This window comes from Theropithecus gelada, chromosome 8, assembly GCF_003255815.1.
Source record: "Theropithecus gelada isolate Dixy chromosome 8, Tgel_1.0, whole genome shotgun sequence".
NCBI classification, from domain to species: domain Eukaryota; kingdom Metazoa; phylum Chordata; class Mammalia; order Primates; family Cercopithecidae; genus Theropithecus; species Theropithecus gelada.
In genome coordinates, this window is record NC_037676.1 from 126,378,101 (window position 1) to 126,406,082 (window position 27,982).

The window sequence follows — 27,982 nt, forward strand, 5'->3', positions numbered from 1 at the left end:
TTGTGCCCAGCTTTGAAAATTTCCAATAATGATTCTCCTTTGCTCTTTGAAATGATTAGTGATGATATGCCTTTTTATGGCTATGCCATTTACTTACATTGTATTCTTTTTTTTTGTAGTGACAATGCTATAATGAACTTCCTTATACATATATTTGTGTGTTTCTGATATTTCTATAGTATAGGTCACAGAAGTAAAATTGTTGTTGTGTCAGAAGGCGGGCAATAGTCTTGAAGTGAATATTATATAGCATAAATAATTGAACACAACCCAAATTACCCCCATAAATGTTATACCAGTAACTATCCTATTTTAACATCAAGTAGTAGATTTTCCACATGAACATCCTGGGACATAACACTCCCAGAGAGGCTTCCATACATTTAGAGTGAGGGGAAAAAATCACATTTACTTTAATGATACGGAAGAATTCTCATACTGTCACACTGTGTTAGTCTGTTCTTGCATTGCTGTGAGGAAATGCCTGAGACTGTGTAATTTATAAAGAAAAGGGGTTTCATTGGCTCACGGTTCTGCAGGCTCTGTGGGAAGCATGGTAGCATCTGCTCGGCTTCTGGGGAGGCCTCAGGAAACTTGCAGTCATGGTGGAAGGCAAACAGGGAGCCCGCATGGCACTCACATGGCCAGAGCAGGACAAAGAAAGTGGGGAAGTACTACCTTTTTTTTTTTTTTTTGAGATGGAGTTTCATTCTGTCGCCCAGGCTGGAATGTGGTGGCACGATCTCGGCTCACTGCAACCTCCACCTCCTGGGTTCAAGCGATTCTACTGCCTCAGCCTCCTGGGTAACTGGGATTACAGGTGTACACCACCACACGTGACTAATTTTTATATATTTAGTAGAGTTGGGGTTTCACCATGTTGGCCAGGCTGGTCTCGAACTCCTGACCTCAGGTGATCTGCCTGCCTCGGCCTCCCAAAGTGCTGGGGTTACAGGTGTGAGCCACCATGCCTGGCAGTGCTACACATTTTTAAACAATCAGATCTTGTGAGAACTCTATCACAAGAACAGCACTAGGGGGATTGTGCTAAAACATCCACGAGAAACTGCCCCATGATCCAGTCACCTTCCCACCAGCCCCTACCTCCAACACTGGGGATTACAGTTCGACATGAGATTTAGGCAGGGACACAGACCCAAACCATATCACTCGCTCATGCATTTGATGCTTTAAAGTGTCCTACGTATGGTTCAGTACTTTTGATACAATGGGCCCAGTTAAAGGCATGAGGTCACTGCATCAAAAGTATTGAACCATACATAGGATAGTTTGACACTATGTTGACCCCTACCACTTTGATACCAAGATTTCCTTTTACCTTGTTATTTCAAGTCCAGAAACCCACTGAAGGTTCTTACATGCAGATTATTGATATTAATGATATATTAAGAAAAATATTCACAATATACTCTATTAAGCCAATTTAGTTCTTTGGTCAATAGTCTACATAATTAAACAATTACCACTTTTTTGCCCACTAGAAGTGTGAAATTATGTTCATAAGATTAGTTCCTGGCTGCTTAAACTTTAACAAAGATTTATTCATTGATTTCTTGTGTGTCTCTATCAACTTTTACTGATTGTAATTATTGCTACTGGGAGATTTTTTTGTGGCCCCTTTATTTTTATTATTCATTTTTGTGGGTAAATAATAGGCATTTATATTTATGGGATAAATAACATTTACACAAGCCTGCAATATATAATAATCACAATCACATCATGTAAAATGGAGCATTGTGGCCCCCTTTTTTAAAAGACAATTCAATGTTCCTATATCAGATTAGGCCATTCTAAACTTTGTCAATGTTTTATTCAACAATGTTTGTCTTGTGTTGTGAGTATCGTTTCCACCTGTGGTTTTTATTACAAATGACCTTCTTTGGTAGAATGGCAGATGAGAGGACATTTCCTGCGGGTGGGTGTAGGTAGGAGAGAAATCTAAAGCAACCGTGAGAAGACAAAGGATGTCCCTATGGATGGACATTGTGCCCACTGAACCACCTCACTTAGAGCCACCCTGATTTTCCAGGCCCTCTCACAGCATGTTAGCAAACAGTTGTGGAGGGAACTCCAAGAATGTACCCTCTCCAGTACCTTGAAGCCATGTTTGTGATCTGTAGACCTTTAGAGGGTGGGTGGAGCCCCTACTCCAGAACCAAGACTGCTCTCTGGGTCCTCTTGTGAACTAGTCTAATTTCCCTCTCTCAAACTTTCTATCTCTTTCCCCTTCCCTTCTATCTCCACCTCTTTCCATCCATCTTTTTATCTTTTTCTGTGTGTGTTTTTTTTCCTTTCCCTGTTCCTTGGTACACTTTATTTATTTTGAGACAGAGTCCCTGCTCTGTGACCCAGGCTGGAGTGCAGTGGCACGATCTCAGCTCACTGCAACCTCTGCCTCCCGGGTTCAAGCGATTCTCCTGCCTCAGCCTCCTGAGTAGCTGGGATTATAGGCACCCACCATTACACCTGGATAATATTTTGTATTTTTAGTAGAGACAGGGTTTTGCCATGTGGGCCAGGCTGGTCTTGAACTCCTGACCTCAAGTGATCCACCCACCTTGGCCTCCCAAAGTGCTGGGATTACAGGTGTGAACCACTGCACCCAGCCCCTTGGTACATTTAAATAAGCCTCTAAGTGTTTAACAATGCATATGGCAGCCAATCACTGTCTTCTTGCAGGAACACACACCTGACAAGTTTGTCTTTCCTGCAGATGAGATAGTGGAGTCTTATGAACACCTGGCCCTCAAGGTTTTACACTCTTGGGAAGATATCCCGGAAGTCGGGTGCAGACTAGTTCCCGAGCACATAGAAACTCGGCCGCTGTACCACAAGGATAAGCCAGGAATGGAGCAGGTAGTGGGCGAGACTTTTCTGGCCCTAAAAGTTAATCTTGTGTACCATAGGGTAATGGTTTTCATCCAGGAACAATTTTGACCTTCCCTCAGGAACATTTAGCAATGTCTGGAATCATTTTGTGTTGTCACAGGTAGGTGGGGTTGCTACTGGCATATAGTGGGTAGAGGCCAAGGATGCTGCTAAATTAAACATCCTAGAAAACACAAGGTAGCTTCCCTCCAACAAGGAATTATCCAGCCTAAAATATCAATAATACTGAATTTGAGCAGCTCTGCCCTGGAGTCAGTGTTCAACTTAGTACTGCTTTTTATGATCTGAGTTACCAAACACTTTTGGAAGAATGTTGGAGATTTGAAAAACTTAACCCATTGGGTATGCCCAGGACTGTGCCCAAAATCTATCTGGAAGTACACAGCCTAATGATAACACACGCTTTTCTCAGAGAAGCAATAGGTGGTAGGTTACTTTAAAGAACTGGTAAGAAGCAGCTGTGTGGAAAAAACACCTAGAGAGCTGGGCTAGGAGTCGGAAGGGAAGACAAGATAAACTTTGTGAAGAGCCTTCCGTGTACTAGGACCTTTACGCAAATTATCTCAGCTATTTAGGATGACCATAGACTTGTTTATTCAAACTGGGGCCATTTGGGAGTGAACAAGGGCACTGTTAATAATCAAGCGGGTACAAGGAACACACACCAGGATTTTCCTAAACAGGGGAGTGTGTGACACCTTCCTCTTAGTCCTTACTGCAGCCTCATGATAGGCTTATTATGATCCTCACTTTTACAATGAGGAAATTGAGGTTCAGAGAGCTCAATTAATTTGCTCTGAATTACTCAGCTGGGGAGTAGTAGAGATGGGATTTAGCCCAGGCAATTTGCATCCCTGGTCCATGCCAGGTTCACACCCCAAGCCAGCTTCTGTCCCAGCTCTGGACTCACTCACTGAAGGGCAAATCATGTGAGTTTGATTATAACAGGTCAGAAACACTCACCCTGCTATCCCAGAGGTATTGGGATATAGACCTAGTGATTGCATGTGTGGAGGAGCGCGTTGAGAGGGTAAACCATTATCAGATGTAGAAGCTTATGATTGGCTCCTGAAATTCACTGCCAGGTGTTTGAAATCATCTGGTTACTAGGATCCTTCATTTGGCTGGTCAGATGTGGCTTTCTGATTAAGGGTGAATAGTAATGTGTCTTTAGAAAATAAATCATCCCGCTTTTCTCTATTCAATTGATCTTCTTCCCAAATGCGAAACCTTTGCTTACATTTTCTCTTCCTCTGAAGAGCCACTGTTTTCTAGCCAAAGCCCCTTTCTCATCCAAATCCTACATCATCTTCATGCTCTGGTGGAGCCCCACCTCATTCAAAATCCACCCTTGCCCCGTCATCCCAATCCACATCCCTTACTCCCCTCTTGCCTGAGCTGACAGCGTTCTTAGAATGTATACAACAGAGCTGGGCATGGAATCCACGGGGCTTCTCACATGGGCTCCTCACATGGGCTCTTAAATCTCTTGTACCAGGGTAAAATCTGATGTATGGAGTTCAAGGAAATGGATGGGAGGCTCTGTTCTGCCACTAATTAGCCACAGAACTTCAGATAAACTTTGTTGACTTCTCTGAGCTGTAGTTTATGTATAGAACAGAATCCTGGCTGGGGTGAACATTAACAGAGATAATGGATGTAAAATTACATTGAAGCATGATCTTTGTGACAGATGGGATTATCATCTTTTTAATCCTTAGGAATTTACAGAAAGAGCAAGGTCTCTGGGGTCAACACACAAGGGTTGAATATAGACTCTGCTACGTATTGTGTATTAAGCCTGGGCAAAATATTTTTTCCTCTGTCAAAAAGGAATAATAACATCTACCTGGTGGGGATGTTGCAAGGGTTCATAAGCTAATGTGTGTCAAGTGTATAGATAGCATTATGTCTACCCCCTAAGTTGATACTCAATAAAGGTTTACTCACCCTTCACCTACTCTTAATTTATGCTCTAATTCCTAAATGTATATATACAGAAGTCAACAGATATGCTAAATAGACATCTATAAAACTACCAAACTATACTTAATACCTATTTTTACTAAAAGGATCTTATACAACCATGAATTATCAATTACTCATGTCCCTCAGCCCCCTCCCAAAGCTAAAGAAGATATTTTTTTCTTAACAAGGGCCGCCTGCAAATGTGGGTAGACATGTTTCCCAAGGATATGCCTCAACCTGGACCTCCTGTTGACATCTCTCCAAGGCGACCCAAAGGGTATGTCAGCTGTAGCCCCAGCTTTAGGGGAAGACACCAGGGTAGCAGACAATAGAATCATGACATTTTATCTGGTGACTGACAGGTTACCTGATCATCATACCTCACTATCCACTTGGCCAGTTTTGCAGGAGCTGGTGGTGGCCCCTGTCTTAAGGGAGGGGCTTCTGAGTTTCCAGTTCCTCATCTGAAAAATGCTGGTTAATAGAAGGAAGACCTGCTCAGAGGAATACGTGTCCTTGATGGTTCTAAGGTCTCCAGCTTGGATACTTGGTTCTGACAGAACCAAGCCCGAGTGTTGATATTTCTGAACTTGGCAAACTTTAGGAAACTTACAGACCAAAGGCAATGCTAGAACCACACAGACAGCAACTGACTCAGCTTTCAAGGTCATCAACTTAATGCATCCTTCTCCCATCCCAGATACGAATTGAGAGTGACCATCTGGAACACTGAAGATGTCATTTTAGAGGATGAGAATTTCTTCACAGGCCAAAAATCAAGTGATATTTATGTGAAAGGGTAAGGTTATCAACCAACTCCAACCTCCCTTTTCCTTCCTTCCTTCCTCACCTTTTTAAACCCTAACCAAATCTGTGCTTCATGGAGGATACTAAACCCACAGCCCACAAAAGGAGCCATCTTGCTTTGTTAGATAAGGCCACTTTCTTTGTCTAATATTTGTCTTATTTTGTCATTTTGCTAAAAATTATTAGCTTATAAAAATATTTTATGAGGAAAACTTATTACATATACATCTTTCAGTTAAACATTGGATACCTGAACTTATTCAGTAACATTTGTCATATATCTATCTTTAAACAGAAGGAAGCAGAGTGATGTGGTGCTGTTAATGAAAGATTAATATGTCAAGCAGATTGTAAAGTGAATGTGAAAGCTAAAATTTAGACCTTCCTGTTTGCTAGTGGTATTGATTAAAAAAAGATACAGCCTAAGACCCAGAGAAGCATTTTATATCTTGGCTCTGCTTCCTTTTGACCACTAGTCAGGGAAGGGGATGAGGTGGTATGGCATCAGAAAAAAGGTGATTTAAATCTGTACCTTAACTAAAACCTACCTCTGCCTTATGCTAATATCTCTTTGCCTTCCCCAAACAGAAGTATTCTGTCTCCAGAATGTATGTTATCAATGACTTGCAGTCATACCACATCCAGTGGTTCAAAATTCCCATTTTTTTCTTAATAAAAATATAGAATGAGTTAAACTTTTACAAAGCAGGAGGAATAGAAGGAGCATGACCCAAAATATGATTTTAAGATCCTCTGAAATTGCTGTCTCATCACCAGTTTAACGTATCCTGTAAATAGGTATTTTACCATGGCTTGAAATACGGAAGGATTCTGGGAGAGTTCGGGTTGAGACTTCCAGAAGCTGGCCTTCTGGAAAATGTGTTGAAGGAGATGTCTATTCACTCTCCCTCTGTCTCCTTCCCTCCCACTCACTTCTCAGCCAACTCCAGTCTGGCTTTCTTCCCAATATTCCACCAAAGCAGGTCTCGTTAAAGTGACAGTGCTCTCCATTTTGCTAAATCTAACTGTCTTGTGTTTTTAAAAATTAGTCCTTATCTTATTGCATTTGTCTGAGGAGCATTTGTCACACCTAAGCACCTCTTCTTTGTGAAATACCTTCTTGCCTTAACTTCTGTAGCAACACGTGTCTGCTCTTTCTCTTATCCCCTTGATTACTTCTTGTCTGTGTCCTTCAAAAGCTCATTTTCTGCCGTCTAACAGTTAAATAGCTCGTAGCATTGTCCTGGGCCAACTTCTCATCTCCCACTCTTTTATCTCTCTGCCATTTTCAACTAACACTTCGCTTGAATCAAGTGGTTCAAATAACCAATGGCTTTAGTTGTCACCTTTTAATTTCCATTCTTGACAACTCCTGTTCCCAATGTGTCTATGTAGATTCCTCAAAAGCAGCACCTCAAACTGAACAAGTCTAAAACCAAAATGATCTTACAATACTTTCTTCTCTGTGGTTCCTTATCGTAGTGACTGGCACCATCATCCATTAGGTTGAGAACCCCAAATCTGCAGACCCTTTCCTCACTGACTTCCCCATTTCTAATGTGCTGTCAGAGCCTGTCCATTTCACCTCCCAAGTGGCCATCAGCACTGTTCATCCTCTCCATCTTAGCCTCATCCCACCATTGTCTTTTCCTCCATCATCTCTTGCTAGGTGGGACCACAGCAATACCAATGCCACCATCAAATTGGCCTCTCCATATTCATTCTTGCCCTCCAATAATTTGTTCTCTATGTTTAAACACGAGCTATCTTTTCAAAACACAATCTGATCATGTCAGTCCTGTCCTTACAACCCTTCAATGACATCTCATTTTCTCTGAACAGAGATTCAAATCCTTAATACATCCTAAAATATCCCATATAGCTAGCCCCTGCTTCTCCCTTCAGCCTCATTTCATAGCACACTCCCCCTTGCTCTCTGCAAGAAGAACTAAGAAGAAAGACCTTCTAAGGCTGCATCCTTACTACTTCTTCCACGGAGCCTTTGCACATCTCTCTCTAGTGACTTCTGCCACTCACTCATATCCCTCTCTCCCCTTTCCCTTGTAACTATAGCTCCATGAAGCAAGGACCATCTCTGTGTGCTCCCTAACACTCCCCTGGTGTCAAGCTCTCTCATTGCCTCAGAACAGATACCACAAATGTATTGGTTGAGTGAACACCATCTTTAGCTAAATAATTGGGCCCATACATGAGTGGTGACACTCCTCCGTGAAGAGAAAGGCCTTCACTCCCCTCTTCCCTGCCCTGGGAAGGAAGGATGTCTGCTTTCAGAAAGCACACAGTTTGAAATTATCAACTAGTTTGAATAAAAAGTACTTATTTTCTCAATTAATTCACCATGGACAAAGTAGTAGGGATAAATGTACTAATTGTAACTTATATTATGCTGGGGATGGAGGAGGAAGACCAGATAATACTAAGAAGAAAGAATATGATAGATAATTTGGAATGTCCAAGGCACATTTAGGCATCATCTCATGTGATTTCTCAGAACAACCCTATAAACTAGGTGCTATAATTGCTTCCAGTGTACAGATGAAACAAAGACACAGGGAGGTTAGATAACTTACCTATGGCTGCACAGTAAGTGGTGCGGTCAGAGTTGGAATCCAGACGGGTGCAGGCAGCCCTCCCACCCTCCATGCCACACCAATCCAAGCCTGTTGGGCTTTCTAGGCCTAGAACCAGGGAGGAGGGGACCAATTATAGTCTGATGGCACAGGTCTGACAACACAAGTCTATACCAGCCCAGTGCATGCCTGACGGCACAGGTCTACAGCAGCCCAATTTCAGAGTCCTCAGTGTAGTGGGTAATCTTGTTCTAACACTCAAGTATAGAGGTGGTATCCCTTACAAAGAGGGCTCCCAGGGTAACAGATTCAGATTACACTTTCACTTCATATTTCCTGAATTTCCCATCTTGATTGCATGGGGCTTCAGATCTATACAAGCAATTGAAGACCCTTCCCCAGCCTGCCTTGGAATGAGCCATTTTTCTGTTATGACAGACTCTCCGACCCCTATTTTACTCATTCAAGTTAAAATGGAAACTTCCAACTGAATCTAATCATAATGATTTTTAAACTATGATCTGTGACCACACTGAAATGAGCTAAATCACTTATGATTATCCTGATGCCTGGAGAACGTACTCTGAGTATTTGAATTCTTTGAAATATTTTCTCAGGTGGTTAAAGGGTTTGGAGGATGACAAGCAGGAGACAGACGTGCATTACAACTCCCTGACTGGAGAGGGCAACTTCAACTGGCGCTTCCTGTTTCCGTTTCAGTATCTCCCGGCTGAGAAGCAAATGGTCATTACCAAGAGGGAGAACATCTTCTCTCTAGAGAAGATGGAGTGTAAGACTCCTGCTGTGTTGGTGCTGCAGGTTTGGGATTTTGAAAGGCTGTCCTCAGATGACTTCCTGGGTAAGCCAGTGACTTCATCAAGCACATATTAGTTTCAGCTTTTGGAGAGCTTGGTCTGATTTAGTTACAAAGCTAATAATTTCAGCGCTATCTACAATAGCAAAAACTTGGAAACATCCCAAATAGCCATTAATAGGGATTAGTTAAATGAGTGATGGTGCATCCACATGATGGACCACTACATATTCCAAAAGACTTAAGTTGATCTTTGCTCTACCACTAAAAAGTCATTAAACTTTGAGCTAATTACTGGTCTGCTCTGTGCCTCAGTTGTAAAATGAGGGTAGTAATATTACGTATTTCAGAAAGGGGCAGAGCTGTAAATGTGGTAACACAAAGAGCACGCCATAGTGCCTCACACATAGTAAGCACTTGTAAGCCAAAATGTACCTGAGACAAGTCTCAATCAATTTAGAAGTTTATTTTGCCAAGAATAAGGACAGGCCTGTGATATAGCCTCAGGAGGTCTTGATGACATGTGTCCAAAGTGGTCAGACCTCACGTTGGTTTTATACATTTTAGGGTGATATAAGACATCAATACACATAATGTATGTTGGCTTAGTCTGGAAAGGTGGGACAAGTGGAAGTGGGGGCTTCCAGTTCGTAGGCAGATTCAAAGGTTTTCCAATTGGAAATTGGTTATCGTCTAAAAACCTGGAATCAAGAGACAGGAATGTCTGGGTTATGATAAGGAGTTGTGAAGACCAAGGTTTTTTCATGCATATGAAGCCTCAAGGTAGCAGGCTTTGGAGAAGATAGATTATCAGACTTGAAGAGTCTGTTCTATGAGTCTTAAGGTCTTTGTTGATGTTAACAGTAATGAGGCATGTCTGACTCCCCCTTCCCATCAATGGCCTAGAACTAGCTTTTCAGGTTAATTTTAGAATGCCTTTGGCGGAGAAGAGGAGTCCATTCAGATGGTTGGGGGGCTTAAAATTTTATTTTTGGCTTACACACTCAAGTGACAGTCCTGCAAACGTTAAAAATATGGGACTATCGAATGAATTGGACAGTTGTACAGGATGCATTAAGTGAAAAAAGAAAAATCTCATTTCTGTAAACTACATTTATATGTATAGGAGAAAGGGATAGTCATAGAGAGAAGGCTGAGCACCAATACACAGAGCAGTGCTCAACTTTTTAGGGATGAAATTATGAAAAATTTTTCCATTCTCATGTTTTTGCCCATGTATATATGCTCTGAAGTTTCCATATTTAACAAATGTGAATTTATAATAGGAAAAAATGCTTAAAGAGATATAGAACTCATGGCAATCTCTTACTCTGCCTTGTGTTCACTCATTGGAAAAACAGTGTTGGGAACCCACTAAGGTTCATTTCCTGTCCTGCAGAGTAGATACAAAGACAATAAGACTAGTAGTCTCTGACCTGGAAGAGTTTAGTGGACACCAAGAGGGAGGTGAAGTGGGGTGAGGAGGATCTCATGGGGTTGTCAGTGCTAAAGCAGGGGAAGGTTAAAGCCAATAATCCAGGCCCAGGGAGCAGAGGAGGTGCTCAGCAGTGATGCTGCCTGCAACTGAGGCTTGCAAGTTAAGTATTGTTAACTTAAGAGTTAAAACAAGCTCTTCCTTTGTCTTCTACCTGCTACCATGTGATTAATCTTTTGATGACACCAAACGTGTCTCAATCCTATTTGTACTCCCAATACCTAGCATATAGTTGTGATCCAATGTGGTACTGATTGAATGACTGGGAAGTGAAGGGTGAATGAATGAATGAGGATGGTGATTGAGAAGCTCTTCTGTTACTTTTAGAAAATGCTTCCCTAACTGTAAGGGTCATCTCTCCACAGGCACCCTGGAAATGAACCTCAACAGTTTCCCTCGAGCAGCTAAGTCTGCCAAAGCCTGTGATCTCGCCAAGTTTGAAAATGCAAGTGAGGATACCAAGATCTCTATATTCCAGCAAAAACGTGTGCGTGGCTGGTGGCCTTTTTCTAAGAGCAAAGAACTCACAGTAAGTGACAGCTATAGGAGGTGAAGGAGATGGGGGCATCATGCTGTTTCAATGAGTCATTTTGTGAACTTCAAGTAAAATGCCTTGAAATGACATGAACCCTTCATGCAGAGGTTCTGCTAAGAAGCAAGAATTTTTAAAACTTTATAAATGCATGAAGACTTAGCAATCTATGTTGAGGTGATTTTCTATCCTTTTGGCCTGAACTTATGCCCCTGGCATTAATTATTTTTCAACATTTCTTAAAATTATGCATGAATTCCTGAGTAATATACAATTTCAATGCAATTACCTTATGCCTTCATCCTCAAATGTAAGGCATGATTTAAAAAGTGATCCATCTTTTTCAAAGAAGGTGACAGCAGGAGATGCCATGTATCCCTTTTCCTGAATTGCGCACTTCCTGCAAATGCATGTCAGACTGTGTGGCATGTGTTTGGAGGAATTTTTGACCTTCAACAAATATTGGGAAGACAGTTTCTTCTTCCTATTCTTTCCCTCACTGATCCTCTGTAAGGCAGGAGGGATGACTTAGCAGGGTCTTTTTTCTGCTAGCCTCCCCTTGGGATGAGTGCATTCTGCCCCCGCTTCTAGTGCCTTGTGGCAAAAGCACACCTAGGACAGGATTTTTCTGGTAGCACGTCTGGATAGAGACCTATTTCTCTTTCTGTCTCTGCTCTGAGGACCTAGTGGGTGTGAGGCAGGGATTCCCCTTGTACCTCACTGGGTAAATGGCAGCTGCTGGTCTGACCTCATGGTGTCTAGTTTTATTATATTTTCTGAGAGTTTGTCTCTCTAATTGGATCCCCTTGATTGGTGAGGTTGCTGGAGAGGTCCAGCCAGTTTCATTCACCCTCAAGTACTTAACGAGGGGTTACTACATGCCAGTCTCTGGGCTTGGTTCTGGGCAATCAATATTTGTTGGATGCATGAATGAAACCAGAAATGAATGAGTCATGGCCTCTGCTCTCAGCCGTCTCAGAGTCCAGTGAGAGGGACAAACAGGTCAACATCCAATCATGCATGGAATAACCGAGGTGTGAAATGCAGGGAAGGAATGGAGAGGTGAGAGGGATGCAATTGTCCTGATGGAGTTGAGGGTTCAAACAGGACAAAGGACAATGAAAAGGCATTTTATAGATGAAAAACAGCAGATGTCTCCTCCAAGTGAACCATGATGAGTACAGTATGGAGGCATGAAGGGGCTCCCAGTAGAAAGCTAACAACCCTCTGATCAAAATTCCTGAACACAGTACAAGGTTGGAAAATGGGGATTGCCAGGCCCAGAAGTCCAAACTGTTATCCTTAGACATCATTCTAATCTGTCTACATTAATAAGCAGTAAATTTAGATGCATGATCATATAATAGCAGTCGTCTATTATATCTTATATTCCTTTAGATTTTGAGAAATATGTACAGACTCCTGTTATTTCATTTAATCCTAATTACTCTTCATTTTCCATGTCATTTACTTATTTCTTCATTTCATCCAACAAGTATTTTCTGAGCTTCTATCTGAGAATAAGACATGAGTAATACAGACAAGGTCTCTGTCATCACAGAGCTTACAGTCTTAAGTCAAGTTCAGACATACAGACCCACAGAGAGCTACTCACACATACTCCAAGAAAGAATGACTTAGAACAAGGGCTGGGCGGGAGACAGCACCGAATCAAAGCTTATCCAATGCAGGGATTTCCATTCACTATGGTGGCAGTGGAAGGCCTTTCTGTGCCTGTGAAACTAAGTTGAAACTTGATGAATGAAATGTAGTGAGCCATGGGAGGAAGAGCATTTCCCACAGAGTAAATTCCACAGGCAAACGGCCTGAGGTGGGAATGAGTTCAGTGCTTTGGACAAACTAAAATCCCAAATGAATAAAAACCTCCCATAACTGGCGTGTGATGCATGAGGGCAGTGCTGGTGAAGTGGAGAGGACACCAGAGCCTGATCACACAGGCCTCAAGGCTATGGTGAAAAGCTTGGACTTCATTCTCAAAGGAAAGCCACTGCATGATTTCCAGCAGGGAGGGGATCTGCCTCACCTAGGAAACACATCCCCTTAATGCTGTGTGGACAATGGTCAGAAGAGGATCAAACTTGGAGAGAGAGGACTAGGCAGAAATGTAGGAAAGAGTTAAAATGTGCTGAAATAGGAACTCAGAGAGGAGGCTCTTTGGAGAAGGGCACTTGGTTGCTGTGTCAAATGCTCCTGAGAGTTGAAGAAGCCACAAAGATGTACCCATTGGACTTAATGGCATGGAGGTTCCCGGTGACCTTTAAAAAAGCAGCACTGTGAATGTCCACAGCATTATTCATAATAGCCCCAAGGCAGAAACACTCAAATGTCCATCAGCTGGTGAGTCCATTTTTAAAATGTGGTATATCCATACAATGGAATATTATTCAGTCATGAAAAGGAATGAAGTACTGATACGTGCACCAACATGGATGAACCTTGCAAATGTTATACTAAGTGAAAGAAGCCTGTCTTGAAAGACTACATACTGGTCTGATTTCATTTATGTGAAATGCTCAGAATAGGCAAATCCATAGACAATAGATGAGCAGTTGCCAGGGGCTGGGGTGGGGTAGAAAGGGAATGGGAAGCAACTGGTATGGAGTTTCTTTTTGGGGTGATTAAAAAAAAGTTCTGAAATCAAATAGTGGTGATGGCAGTACAATTTTGTGAACATATTAAAATCTATGTAATTGTTATATAATTTAAAAGAGTGAACTTGGTGAAACCCCATCTCTACTAAAAATACAAAAAATTAGCCGGGCATGGTGGCAGGCGCTACTCAGGAGGCTGAGGCAGGAGAATGGTGTGAACCTGGGAAGCAGAGCTTCCAGTGAGCCGAGATCGCACTACTGCACTCTAGCCTGGGCAACAGAGCGAGACTCCGTCTCAAAAAACCAAAAAACAAAACCAGAATGAACGTTATGATATATGAATTATATCTCAGTTTTTTAAAAGCAATGTTAGTGGAATGGTGAAGACAGAAGTAGATGAACGTGGATTGTCCAGTGAATGAGGAGCAGGTTAGTGTAGACTCTCTAGAACCCCCACCAGTTTCATCTCTCACTGCTCCCCTCTCAACCATCTCAAACCCTTCCCGGACTCTTGCTTGTCTGGTCTGTGGACTGGTTCTTCTGCCTGGATTGCCTTAGCCCCTTTCCCTGAGAAAACTCCTAGTCCTTAAATATTTGGAGATTCTTTTTAGCAGTTGTCCCTCTGAGATGCCTTCCTGGGTATCCTCAGCCTGGGTGGGCTTGCCTTCTACTTCCCTACATGTATCTCTTGACACACTATTTGAACTTGTCCGTGGACTTCATGGTTCTTCTACTGTCAGCAATTTGAGTCCAAAAAGTATGTTTTGCTTTCCGTTCCCTTTCTTAATTTTCAGTGTCTAATGTACATAGCACATAATACTCAAATATTTATTGAATGAATCAATTAATTCAAGAATAATTAATTGACCCTACTATAGATTATAAGGTTTTCTTCTGTTTAGTGTACTAAGCACATAAGAAGTGCTCAGTAAATGTTCTTTGAAAATGAACACATTAGTACACATTGATTTATATGATTATCTGAGTGTCGGTTTAGAAGCCAGAGAGGAATAAAGAAATGACAGAAGACAGGTAGATTTTAATGGCAAGGGGATCAAAAGATTTGGATTGAATATTACACAGTGGCACATGGATGAACCTTTGGGCTGTGGCAGTCTGTTTTCCTAGACTGTATTAAGATCTGTAGAAGCATTTGAGCTTATGATCTGAGCCCCACCTGCTAGGTACCAGAGTAGTGGCAATTTCCATGATTTTTCACCTTCTGTCCATGCTGTCCTTGCCTTGCCAGAGACTAGTTATGTCAGGTTATTATAGTGATTTAAATTCATTTGTTGAATAGTTTTGTAATGACTGTAATGTTCTCACTTAAGTGAGACATTTATGTGGGAAATTTACTGTCTAGTTTGATTGACTCAATGCAGGGTTTTTCTGCTTTTGTGCTTTGGAGGGTCCATTTGAAGATCCCTCTTTGTCTCATGAGGGAAAACCTAACAGAGCCACTGGGGCCAGATCACCTCTTACAGTCCTATCATAAAAGAGAAGCCTCTTTTATGAGGACATGCACATTTTATAATTTCAGATCCCACAGAGGACTTATGTGCATCAAAAAATGCATGTCTGTGTTAAAAATTTCAAAAGCTTTCTGGATTGTCCTAGGGATTGCGATCAGTAATAATGAGAGGGGTGGATTCCACCCTAGAACGGCGCCAGGTCAGCAGATAAGCAATGCATTCAAGGCTAACTGCGGCCAAGCACAGTGGCACACACTTGTAGTCTCAGCTACTTGCGATGCTGAGGCAGGAGGATCCCTGGAGCCCAGGAGCTCAAGTCTACCCTGGGCAACCCAGTGAGACCTTGTCTGTAGTAATAGTAAACACTGACTCCTGGATTCCATCCTTTAAGAAATAAGAAAAACCATCTTGGGTCCAAAGCCTGGCTCCATTATTTACCAGCTGTCTGAACTTTACCATGAACCTCAGTTTTCTTAGCTGTAAAGATTGAGAAAATTAAAGTATGTACCTCATGAGCTGTCATAACCCTGAAATGAGATAGAATCTGTGTGCCTGGAACATACTAAGTATTCAATAAATATCAGATTTTCGCTTGAGCGAAAATTTACTCAGCAGTAAACTGTTTTGACCAGTCCCTGCTCCCACCTCCTTCTGGGCCCCAAGATGAGGGAAATGCCTCAAACTCAAAATACCTAAATATCTTAGTCAATGTTAACATCTAATCCTTAGGGGTTACGCTTTTGGTAAATGTAAGATAAAAGGAGGGGCTGGGTGTGGTAGCTCATACCTGTAATCCCAGCACTTTGGAGTAGGAGGACACCTGGAGCCTGAGAGTTTGAGACCAGCCTGGGTAACACAGTGACACCCCATCTCTACAAAAATTTTTTAAAATTTGCCAGGAATGGTGGTACCTACCTATAGTCCCAGCTACTCAGGAGGCTGAGGAAATAGGATCCCTTGAGCCCAGGAGTTCAAGGTTGCAGTGAGCTATAATCACGCCTTTGCATTCCAGCCTGGGCAACATAGGGAGTCCCTGTCTCTATAGAAAAGAAAAAGAAAGGGAGCCGGGGAGGGGAAGGAATAGAACCTCTAGCAACATACTCTTAACTACTTTATAAATGATTCTCCTGATGAATTGGCCATGATAATGAATTTTCACAGGAGATTGTTTTAAAGATTTGAAATGGCTATGTTGTCTGGGGGTTTGTTGTCTCATGCTGAGAAAAAATTCAGGATATGGACACGTGTTAATGGGTTAAGGAGTGGAAAGTTTAATAGACAGAAGAAAGGAGAGGAGCACCTTGAGAGAGAGACCCGTCCAAAAAGGTGGGGAGGTGGCAGACTGCAGCAGATTTTATAGGCAGGCTGGAGAAGGTGGTGTCTGATTTACATAGGGCTCACACATTGGTTCAATCACATATGACGTTTACATAGGGCCCAGGAAAACTGGTCGCCCCACCCTAATCTTATTATGCAAATAGGCTTTCCAGTTGATTGGCACCATCTTTTCTGTTCTTTACTGTACACGTCGCTGACGGAAGGGAAGATGAGACCGCCATCTTGAACATGTCTAGTCCCTAGTCCCTGCCAGCATTCACCGTGCAAGCTCCCAGCTCGCTTGTCTCTGCCTGCAGTTCGATTTTACAGGCTGCTCTTTGTTAAAGAGAAAGGCCTTACCGAGGACTCCCATACCCTTACTACCTGCCTAAGTGATTTCTTCTTAACTCTTGTATCACCTTCTATACTAAGGATAGGGGCTTCTAATTAAATGCTCTTCATTTCTATCAACGTAGTTTTCCCCTGAGTCTAGATGATCATGTTGCTCCTTCAGTAGTTCATTTTTCAACAGTTACAGACAGCCTCCTCTGGGCAGGGCTTTGGTAGGATATCCTGAAGGCAGAGATGAATAGGATGCAGCTCTTGCCCCCAAGGAGCTGCTGTCTTGAGGAGAAGACAGAACAGTTGCCGGTTGCTTCTCTTGTCTGACTGTCCTAGTAACAAGTGTTACCAATAGGAACTGACTACCAGAACCTGTTCTGAAAGACTGAACATACAAACAGCAGTGGTCAGACCACACGTGACAATAAAGCTACAACCTCTGCAGCAACGAGCCCCAAACCGTCAGAGCTTGGGCAATGACTGCAAGCTTCCCTGATTGGTGCCCCTCCTTCCAAATATGTTCCCCTAACTAATCACATATGACAGCCCCCTACTTAGCCTGCTTCTAGTTTCCCCACACGAGCACCTTTCAGTCAGAACACATCCGATGACTTCCCTTTTCTTGTGATAAATCTTCCTCTCTCCCTATTTTTGAGTCTCTGACAAACCTAAGTGACGGCAGCTCTAAATAAATAGCCTCTGTTTGTTCTTATCTTGGTGATCTTTGTTGATTTCCACAGCACAAAACACTGAATGTATATTAATTCATTTATCTGCTAAAACCCCCTGAAAACATATATAATCAATCCCAGTTTTATAGATAAGGAAGCTGAGGCACTAAGAGCTTAAGTAACTTGCCTCATGTCACACAGCTACTCAGGGAGGATGAGATTCAAACACAAGCAGTTCACTCCTACACTCTTGAGTCCTAACCACTGTGCCATACTTCCTTTTCTGGCAGAGGGTCATAGAAACAGAAGGGACGTCCAACCTGTCCTGGGGTCACCAGCAATCTTCACTATAGAGGTGAAGTCTGAAGTGATATTTTCGGGGGAAATACAATTTAGAACAAAGTTTCCCAACTCAAAAGCTAATGAAGTTTTATCATTGAGTAGTCATTAAAAGCAACCTGCTGAGAGATTGCAAAGACAGAAATTTCATCCTTTTATATAGCTGAGCAGCAATCACCCATTACATACATATTTTCGGGAGAAATGATAACTAGTTCTCAAATAAGAGGACTTCACAGCCCCATTTGTCACACATTGTTCTAGATTCACATGGTCATTGAGGTGACCATTTATGTTACTTGATTAGTTTTACCCAAAGGAAAAACAAACTTCTCAAATCTTTTTGCCACCTGCCAGAGATTTTTTAAACATATTTATTTTTAAATCTGTTATCAGTGCCCCCCCAGCAGTGTCATTTAGTCAATCTTCTCAAATCTTTATGACAGGAGGTAGTTTTGCAACTTGGGGCAAAGTGATCACCAAAGTTAGCCTCCTACCCTCTCAGAGAAACTGGGGTATAGGGTGCTATTCTCTTGATATTTACATTTCAAGGAGATGGTTCTCAGATCCTTGAAAAAGACGTTCCTGGGTGTTAAAGACAAAAGGCCTATCAGCTTTCATTTTTTTAAATAATGAAAAAAAAAAAAAGCTTTCAAAACAATTTATATACATTTCAAAGAAAAGAGAAAGTACTTACAATTTCTCTAACGTAAATGCTTTAAGAGAAAAGGGGGAAGGAAATCTCTTCCGATTTTCAACAGGGAGAACTAAGCCTCTCATTTTTTATTTTTATTTGCTCTTACACCTCCTAAAGGGAAAATAAGAATTGACTTCATTTTCATGCATACCAGTGGCCCATGGTCAGAGCCTGGCCAAGGCTAGGAGCAGCATGGAACCTGGTCCTGAAAGCCCTGCTTTGGCCTGCATAAGGGATGTATTCCAGCTACCCCTGTGTTCTTGTTACAGGAAAGGGGTCCCAGTCCAGACCCCAAGAGAGGGCTCCTGGATCTTGGGCAAGAAGGAATTCAGGGCAAGTCTGTAAAAAAAAAGCAAGTTTATTAAGAAAGTAAAGGAATAAAAGAATGGCAACTCCATAGACAGAGCAGCCCTGAGGACTGCTAGTTGCCCATTTTTACGGTTATTTCTTGATGATATGCTAAACAGGGGTGGACTCATGCCTTCCCTTTGTAGACCATAGAGGGTAACTTCCTGACATTACCATGGCATTTGTAAGCTATCATGGTGCTTGCTGGTGGGAGTGTAGCAGTGATGATGACCAGAGGTCACTCTTGTCCTCTGATCGTTGGTTCTGGTGGGTTTTGGCTGGCTTCTTTACTGCAACCTGTTTTATCAGCAAGGTCTTTATGACCTGTATCTTGTGCTGACCTTCAGTCTCATCCTGTGACTTAGAATGCCTTAACCGTCAGGAGTGCAGCCTCGTAGGTCTCAGCTCCATCGTACCCAGCTTCTATTCGAGATGGAGTTGCTTTGGTTCAAATGCCTCTGACACTCTTTCCTCCTTAAGTAATCAATAACCATATTAAGAAAATAACTTTCTTCTAATGGAGTAGCAAGTTAGGTGGTCCAGAGTAAATGGTGTAATGGAAAACTCCTGCCATTCCTGGGGGCACTTCTGTTTCCATGTGTGTAAAATCACTAAGTTAGACTGGGTGCCTCCAACATGTATGCCCATCCTAGACATTCTCTAATTCCAATTCTGTGTGCCCTCTCCTCCTGTTCTTTGAAGCCAGTATCCGAACATTGCTGTCTGGTTTTAGTTCCTGGCAAGCAAGAGAGGGTTTGTTTATGGCCATGGACACCTGCCAGATTTATTTTTAAAGCTGCTTATCAGTGCCCCCCAGCAGCATCATTTAGACATTTAGACCACACAGCTTCTAGTGTGGAATGTGGAATGTGGCAGTCCTCATAGTAAGTGAAAAACAGCTCCACGGCATTGCTGAGGAATGGGGACCCTTGGGAGAAAGAAAGGGAATATCTACGACCATGTTCTTCATGAAGCACATTGCACTATGCATTTTATATGCCTTATCCCAAGTCATCCTACTCAAAGCAACCTTTAAAGAAATCACTCTTTTAATAGACAAAGATCAAAAAATGTCTTTTACAAGTTAATCCCACAAACCGACAGACAGCCAAGGTAAATCGCATCCCCGGTACATCAACAACTAAAACTCAAAGGGAGATTTCTGTGCCTCCAGTTTGGTGTGAAAAACAGCTGTCAGCATCTATTATGGCTACATACTTATATGTTATGTTCTAAAGATTCAACAGTGAATGAGATAAATTCCTAGCATCCTGAAGTTCACAACTTAGCTGAGGAGGGTGGTAGATAGATCATTTAAATAATATTTAGCAAGATCAGATAGGAGCAGAGGAGGGAGATATTTTTATATAAAGATTCTTTTTAAGATAGGGTGTATAATGTGCATGTATAGGAAATCTGAAAAGCACAAAAGGTAGAAAAAATAGCACACATATGTATACCATCTAAAGAAAACTCTTGCTAACGGTTTGGTTATTCCTAATATTTTCTCTATGCATAATCATTCCATACTTAAAATAGTGCCTTCTTCATTTTGTTCCACTCAGTTTTCTTATGAGCATTCCTCTGCATTACACTAGCAATATTATTAACTCTATGTTCTCAAAATAAAAATGCCAGTTTAATCATTGTGTTTGTCCTCAACATTTATTCATTTAAAAAATGTGAGCACACAGAAAAGTTGAAATGGAACAATGATCAGCCATAGATCCACCACCAAGATTCAACACTTGCTAATATTTTGCCATATTTATTTTGTCAATATATTTGCGTATACTCCATCGATATATGAAGTATATTTGAGTATTTGTGTGTATGTATATATGCCTATTTTTTGACTGAACAATTTAAGCTGCAGACATTCTGACACTCTACCCCTAAATACTTCAGCATGCATCTCAGGAATATAGACCCTCTCCTCCATAACCACAATGCTGTCACCACATATAAGTAAATAATGATTCCCTAATGTAATCTGATATCCATACCATATGCATGTCTCCATCTAGAAAAAGAATACCCTATTGCCCCCAAAATGTCTTATATAGCTGTTTCATTTTCAAAACAAGACTCAATCATGGTTTATGTATTGCTTTTTGTTATTATATCTCTTTGGTCTATTTTAAAACAATCTTCTGACATTTTCCCCTCATGTTGACTATTTAATGAGACTAGGCTTGCTTTATCTGGTTGTTTTCTCATCATATTGCTTATCTTATTCTCTATCCTCTGTATTTCCCGTGAAGTGTAAGTTAGATATGACAGCATTTATCAAGTTGTTTAATAGGTGATGCTGTTTACTCCATAGCAGATCATGCCAGGAGGCACATGCTATCAGATGGTCTCATATTAGTGATGCTGTGTTTGCTCACTTGACTATGTTGGTAAATACAAGATCTCTTCACTGTAAAGGCACATTTTCCCCTTTGCAGTTAGCAGACAACTGATGGGTAACGTGGTGCTGTGGGGAATTCCTGTTCTGCTCTACCCAAAGGCTTTCATAACTACTGGCGATCTTAATTATTTCATTGGTTTTATAAAATAATTTTTCTAACCCTTCCTTACATTTGTCTGTCTAAGCTATTTATCGATCTATTTACCTATCTACTATCATTTGAAAAAATGTATTTATTGGTTGGCATTTATCTGTTAAAAAGAGCTTTCCCTCATCAATTGGAAATAAATCAGTCATCCTCCTCCCCTACTCCCAAAAAAGACAGGATAAATACATAATTATATCGCTTAATAACCAAATTTTAGAATTCAGAGTTGGTATAAGAGTCATCTCTAATGATTTTCCCTTGCTTTTGTTGTTACTGTTATCACTATGGATTCATGGATTTTTAACAAATACATTGTAAGCTCTATCCACTGAAGAATCTAGAATTAAAATCACCCAGTAGCAAAGACGACTCCTAGCACCTAGATCCTGGTTTCTACACATCAGCTCCTACTGAAAACCAACCAACCAAAGAAACAAAAAACAGGGATCTTTGGGGAAATGGCTGACTCCAGGTCTATGGCAGATAAAATTCAAAATGAGTCTGGGACATCTCAGTGGAGCAAATAGGGCAATTTGAACATCCAAAAGAATAATGACTGTGCTTTGTACATAACACTTTTTCTGAGTTTTGAATTATTTCCTTAACATAGTTACCCAGAAATGGAATTCCTACATTCAGCATATAAGATTATGTATGACCATATAATACACACATAGTTGTATGTGTGTATATATGTGTATACAGCTACATATAATATACACACACACATGTAGTTGTATACATGTGTATACAACTGTATTTTTGTGGTCATATATCTTATGTACACACATGTATGTGGATATAACTATACACATAAATACACGTATACATATATAATGTGTATATGCAATGTGTGTGTATATATACATATATACCTTTTCCTAAAAGATTTTGCCAGCATACTTTCCTCCATTAACATATGAGAATGCCTCACGTAATTCCAGTCAGGGGTGTGTTTTCATAAGCTATAATCATTGCTGAAGGCATGTCCATTCCAAATGCAATCACTCCTCAGCCTCCGAAAGCATCCCTCCTGTAGGCACGGTGCAGTTTGGCACATCAATTGTATATGTGATATGACAAATCCAGGCTTCTCAAGGATCTTTTCTTATAGTCTCCCATCCACAAATATCATTAGGCTAGTAGATAGTCTCTCAGACTGTCTATTTTTACTAACTCTGATTTTAAATTACATTTAGAGGATATTATTAGCTTATGACCTCTCCTTGGTGCTGAGCTGGATGCTGATGGTTGAAACAGGACAGGAAACCTGTGTGTGGAGCGATACCCAGAGCCACGGCATTTATCGAAGCTGTCAGTAAACACCTTTCCCCTGCAGCCTTCCCAATGCCTGATAGATGCATCGTGACCTTTCTAGCAGGGTGGTGGAGCTGGCGCAAGGCTCTTCATGATGATAACAAATGACTCCTATCTCTAGGGCAGAAGTAATTTAATATTCTCTGCCTCCTTTTTCTTTGCATTTGTTTTCCTATAGGAATCTGGGCCTGTGGGACTTTTCTGGTATTTTCTTTATGGGCAGAAGATGTTTTCTGTTAAACTGCATGTTTCTGTTGATGAAATAGTATTGAAGTTAACAACTACCATAGTTAAAGGCTTTCTAGTTAACAAGCCCTAGGCTAAGCACTGCATATGTGTTATTTCATTTATTTTTCAAAGCAACCTTATAGGGTACATGCTGTTAATAGCCTCAGTATAGTGAGACTTAAAGAGGGCAGGTGACTTACCCAAGATCACACAGCTAGTAAATTGTAGAGCCTGGTTTCAAATGCGGATCTGTCTATTCACAAGTCCTATTCACTTGACTGTTTGTGTTGTCCTATGCCACGCTATGCCATGCTATGCTATAATATTAAGCTATCCAAAGCCAGCCCACAGATAGAGATCAAAAGCATATACTAATGCCAGAGCAATGACAGCAATTATGTATGGGGTTCCTCCTGAATATTTCAGAAATGGCACATTTATTCATTGTTACATAAATAGCCTACTTTTTTCTTCCAGAACAAAGTGCCATTTAGACACATAAAGTGGCAAAGGAATGGAGTTTGGCATCAAAGGACCTTGGTGCAAATCCAGGTTTTTTAACATCAGTTAGCAAACATCACCAAGCCTTGGTTTCCTTGGTTGTAAAATGGCAATAAAAATGCTGTATAGTTTGTCAGATTGCCCAAAAGGTTAAATGAGCTAATGCATGCATAAAACACCATGCAAGTTATAAAGTGCCAGAGTTGAGTTTATTGTTATTAAGAGTAGAGAACAAAGGGGCAACTGCGATCCTCTTACTGTGGCCCTAACTTACTCTCTGTTGATTTCTCTTCTCTCTTCCAAGCATTCTGGATCCTAGCAATTGGTTAGCTCCTCTTAAGCTGACTCTACTTCAAATTAGAGGAAGTGGATGAAGTTCCTAGTGCATAATATTCTGCTCAGCGGAGCTTAAGTTACCTGTGAATGATCTCTGGAAATAAGTCTGTTTTGTGTATTGGACGCCATTTCTCCATGAGTTTTGGACTTATTTCTTGAGTCTCTCCCAGCCATCAAGTCCTTAACTCTGCCTTTCATCAATCCTAGAAGTTAGAACCAGATAGCTCTAGAAAGCATCTGGCCATTTGACAGATCAGAAAACTGAGACTCAAGAAGCCAAGTGCCATTGGATGGTGATCATGAAGACAATTATGGAGTCATCTCATGTTAGAGTTAGGCAGGCTCTTATAAACCTTCTAGTCCAATTTTCTGGCAATTAGATGAGTAAGTTGGAAGGCAGCCTGCTATAACGGAAAGAGTATGAGCTTTGGTATCATACAGACCTGGGTTCAAATTCCAGTTGGTTGGCTTGTTGCCTGTATGACCTTGGAAAAGTTATTTGATCTCTGTGTTTTCATTTCTGTATCTACACAAGGGAGACCTACCTTGCTTATTGCTATGATTGATGGACAGATAAATGATAGAACAGACAAACCTGGGGCAAAGTGAGCAATCAGTAAAGCATTGCAATTACAGTTATACATATTATTACTCTACTATTGATGAATGTGTAAAGGAGAAATTAAAATCAATAGAAGCTTTATATTTTTTCCCCACAGTTTTCAAATATTTTCTGAATGCCTATATGTGCAAGTCATTGCCTATGGGGCTAAGATTTCTCAACAGGAATGAGAGACTACATATATACATGTTTTCATGAAACATTTCTAGATCATAGGACATTTAATGCTACTCTGAGTTGGGCCAGGGTTCCATTCAAAGGACGAATGAGACCATCTAAACTCATGATTTCACTGGTAATAAAAGTCCACTGCACTTCTTTATTAATTCAGGCAGCCATGCCGCTCCCTCTCTTTTCCTGCCCCGCAACCTTACCCCATATGTATTCTATATCTTTCTTATATCTCTCATGATTATATTTTAATGGCTGCCAGCAACCAAACCTACTTGTGAAGAAGTCCTGGCCTTTTTAGGGTGAATGGGTAAGTTAACACAAGACCACTGGCTCATCGGAATCTTAGACTTCTGTATTGGGGTAAAAAATCAATAATGTCTGTGAAGTGAAGTAATGCCCAGTTCATGTGTGATTCAGAGGAAGAAGCTTTATCAGCAATCATGTGTAATAAAATGCTTCACTCCTACCAGCTCTGCCTCCCTCCTATCATCTTGAATTTCAATGCGCAAAACCAAAAGAGGCAGGAGAAATGAGAGTCTCTGTCACCAAGAATAGGAGCTCCAGGAGATCAGAAGTTCTGCTTTTCTTCATCATTAAGTCTCTAGTGCCTAGAGCAATGCATGGCATACAAAGGATCCCCAAAAGTGCTGAATGAATTAGTGAACAAAGGAGAATGGCTAACTTTTGTGGGGGTCCTATCTCATCCTTTGATAAATCAAGACATACGTCCCTGCCGAGAACTGTGGCATAGTGTTCTAAAGAAACACATTACTCACAATTTTCAAATAAAATAGGCCATTTCTTATTGAGAGAACAGGGGAAGAGGGAGGGAGTGCTGTAATAAAAGGATAACCCTAAAATCACTAGTGGGGACAACAAAAAGAATGAAGAATGACAGAAAAGAAACACCATTCAGCAAATGTGGGGTCACTGTCATCAATTTCCTCTTGAGAATTGACAGAGAAGACAGACTGTAGCAGATTCAAAAGGGTCTGCCACTCAATTAGTCCCCTTTCTAATTACTGCAATATTTCTTCAAATATCAAGTGTCTACAAGAAGAGTAGTACATGTGACTGGGCTTATGTGTCTGTGTGGACACATGGGACGCTTTCCTTCCACAAATCTTGAAACATCATTCCTAGGCTTTTGCTGTTCATCATAAAAATAGCTTCTCCCAGGACCAAAAAAGCAACAATATTTATCAAAATAAAGCAGCAGGATAATCAAAATACTTTCTGGAATTCTCCAACTTGGTAACACTTCTAGAAGGTTGCCATTGGCCCAGTGGGTCTTTATGACTAGAAACAAAAGCTTTTGCATCTTTTTGCAGGGCAAAGTTGAAGCTGAGTTCCACCTAGTTACAGCAGAAGAAGCTGAGAAAAATCCTGTTGGAAAAGCCCGAAAGGAGCCAGAGCCCCTGGCCAAGCCCAAGTGAGTGGAGTTGTGAGTGGGAACATCAGAAATGGGAAGGGGCCTTTGCAGTCCTCACTGGTGTCTGATATGGACACTTCATTAGAGCAGTCCTGTGAGATACCCAGGAAGCCAGGAGGCAGTCAATCGGTGCCTTCCAACCTGTGTAGCTTTTTGAAGAAAAAGCTAAATATAAGAAGAAATATAAGACATAAACTATGCCTTCCAGGAGCTTTCGATCTATTTGGGGAAAATAACGCATTCATAAAATAGTTGTCAGAGTGTAGAAGACTCCGTAGTTTCAAAAGAGGGTGAGTCAAGCAATGAAAGAGTTAGGAACTTGAAGTGAAGGGAATCACTGGGGTCTGAGGCTGTCAGGAAAGACTTCATAGAAAAGGTGGGATTTGAGCTGGTAGGTGGGACAGATGGAGGGTGATGGGGCCTTGGGCTGGATTCTAACTGGACTCTTGCTCTCTGCTCCACACCAGCCTTTAACCATGGTACAGGAATCCTCATCATACAATGTCAGGCTGCTCCTGCTTCAGGTCACATGCTCTTCTCCCATTTTCAGGCCTCTCCCTATGGGTCCTCAGAAAGTGGGAGTCAGAAACATTTCCTGGGTGTCTTAAGCACTCTGAGTGTTGACAGGATGACCCCCTTTTTGATTTTCTCTTCCTTCCCCCTCAGCCGCCCAGACACCTCCTTTTCCTGGTTCATGAGCCCCTTTAAGTGCCTGTACCACCTCATCTGGAAGAATTACAAAAAGTACATCATCATTGCTTTCATTCTGATCATCCTCATCATCTTCCTGGTCCTTTTCATCTACACCTTGCCAGGAGCCATCAGCCGAAGGATCGTTGTGGGCTCATAGAGGATCATGGAGGACCCAGATCCTCCCCATATACTAATCCTCTCTTCCTCATCTGGGAGCTTCTAAGAACATGTCAAATGCATGGCACTGTGCTGGGTGCTAAGGGGACAGATCAACCCTTCTTGGAAGAGATGGAAAAGAAACATTTTCTCCCTGCTCCAACCCCCGCCTCCAGGTTTCAAACTTATGAGACATAAGGCATGTTTTATCCCTTGGGCAGCATGAAATAAGGCACTTTCACCTCATAGTAATCAACAGTGACCTCAAATTAACTTAGATCAATGTTATCTTTATGAAATTGCTTATATCCTGAGAGGTTTAGTTCTGGGTCAGAGATTTTATTAGAAGTACTTTATTTTAAATAAAAGTTTAGGCCAGTTGTGGTGGCTCACGCCTGTAATCCCAGCACTTTGGGAGGCTAAGGCAAGTGGATCACTTGAGGCCAGGAGTTCAAGACCAGGTTGGCAAACATAGTGAAACCCCTTCTATACTAAAAATACAAAAATTGTCAGGCATGGTGGCACGCACCTGTAATCCCAGCCACTCGGGAGGCAGAGGTTGCCGTGAGCCAAGATCGTGCCACTGCACTCCAGCCTTGGTGACAGAGTAAGACTCTGTATCGGAAAAATATAAAAATAAAATTTTAGAGCAAACAACCTGAAAATATTATAACAAATTACTAGACATTGAACCTGTCCCTTATATCTTAACCTTGTGTAATCCTTATAGTTTACAGAACACATTCACTTAGGCTGTGAAACTGGCTTGCAGACAATGTCACATAAATCATCTAAAATACCTTATTGTTGAAATTTCCATCTAGAGACGAGATGTTGTGGATTTTCTATTAAAGTCACCACTTGCAGAACATGTTCAATAGTAGTAGTTGGCTCTGGAGAAACCTATTTTGATTTATGCTCTGTGGCAGTTTCCAGATGGGAACTTTATAATATGTTGTAAGATATATGAAATATAATTGTGTGGATGGATCAGGGGCAGCTCCATGCCACCAGCAGGAATTCTCTTTTGTCAGATATACAAGG

At 41.3% G+C, this 27,982-nt stretch overlaps 1 protein-coding gene across 1 annotated transcript in view; it reads left to right on the top strand.

Annotated features, from left to right (window-relative positions):
* Positions 1–27,217, top strand: part of FER1L6 (fer-1 like family member 6) — a 170,165-nt gene extending 142,948 nt beyond the window's left edge. The window contains exons 34-40 of the mRNA XM_025394519.1: positions 2,738–2,880; positions 5,070–5,158; positions 5,582–5,680; positions 8,897–9,138; positions 10,954–11,117; positions 25,989–26,089; positions 26,756–27,217. Of these exons, the coding sequence (XP_025250304.1) occupies positions 2,738–2,880; positions 5,070–5,158; positions 5,582–5,680; positions 8,897–9,138; positions 10,954–11,117; positions 25,989–26,089; positions 26,756–26,939 (1,022 nt within the window). The 3' untranslated portion in view covers positions 26,940–27,217. The remainder of the gene's footprint in view (positions 1–2,737; positions 2,881–5,069; positions 5,159–5,581; positions 5,681–8,896; positions 9,139–10,953; positions 11,118–25,988; positions 26,090–26,755) is intronic.
* The last annotated feature ends 765 nt before the right edge of the window (positions 27,218–27,982 follow it).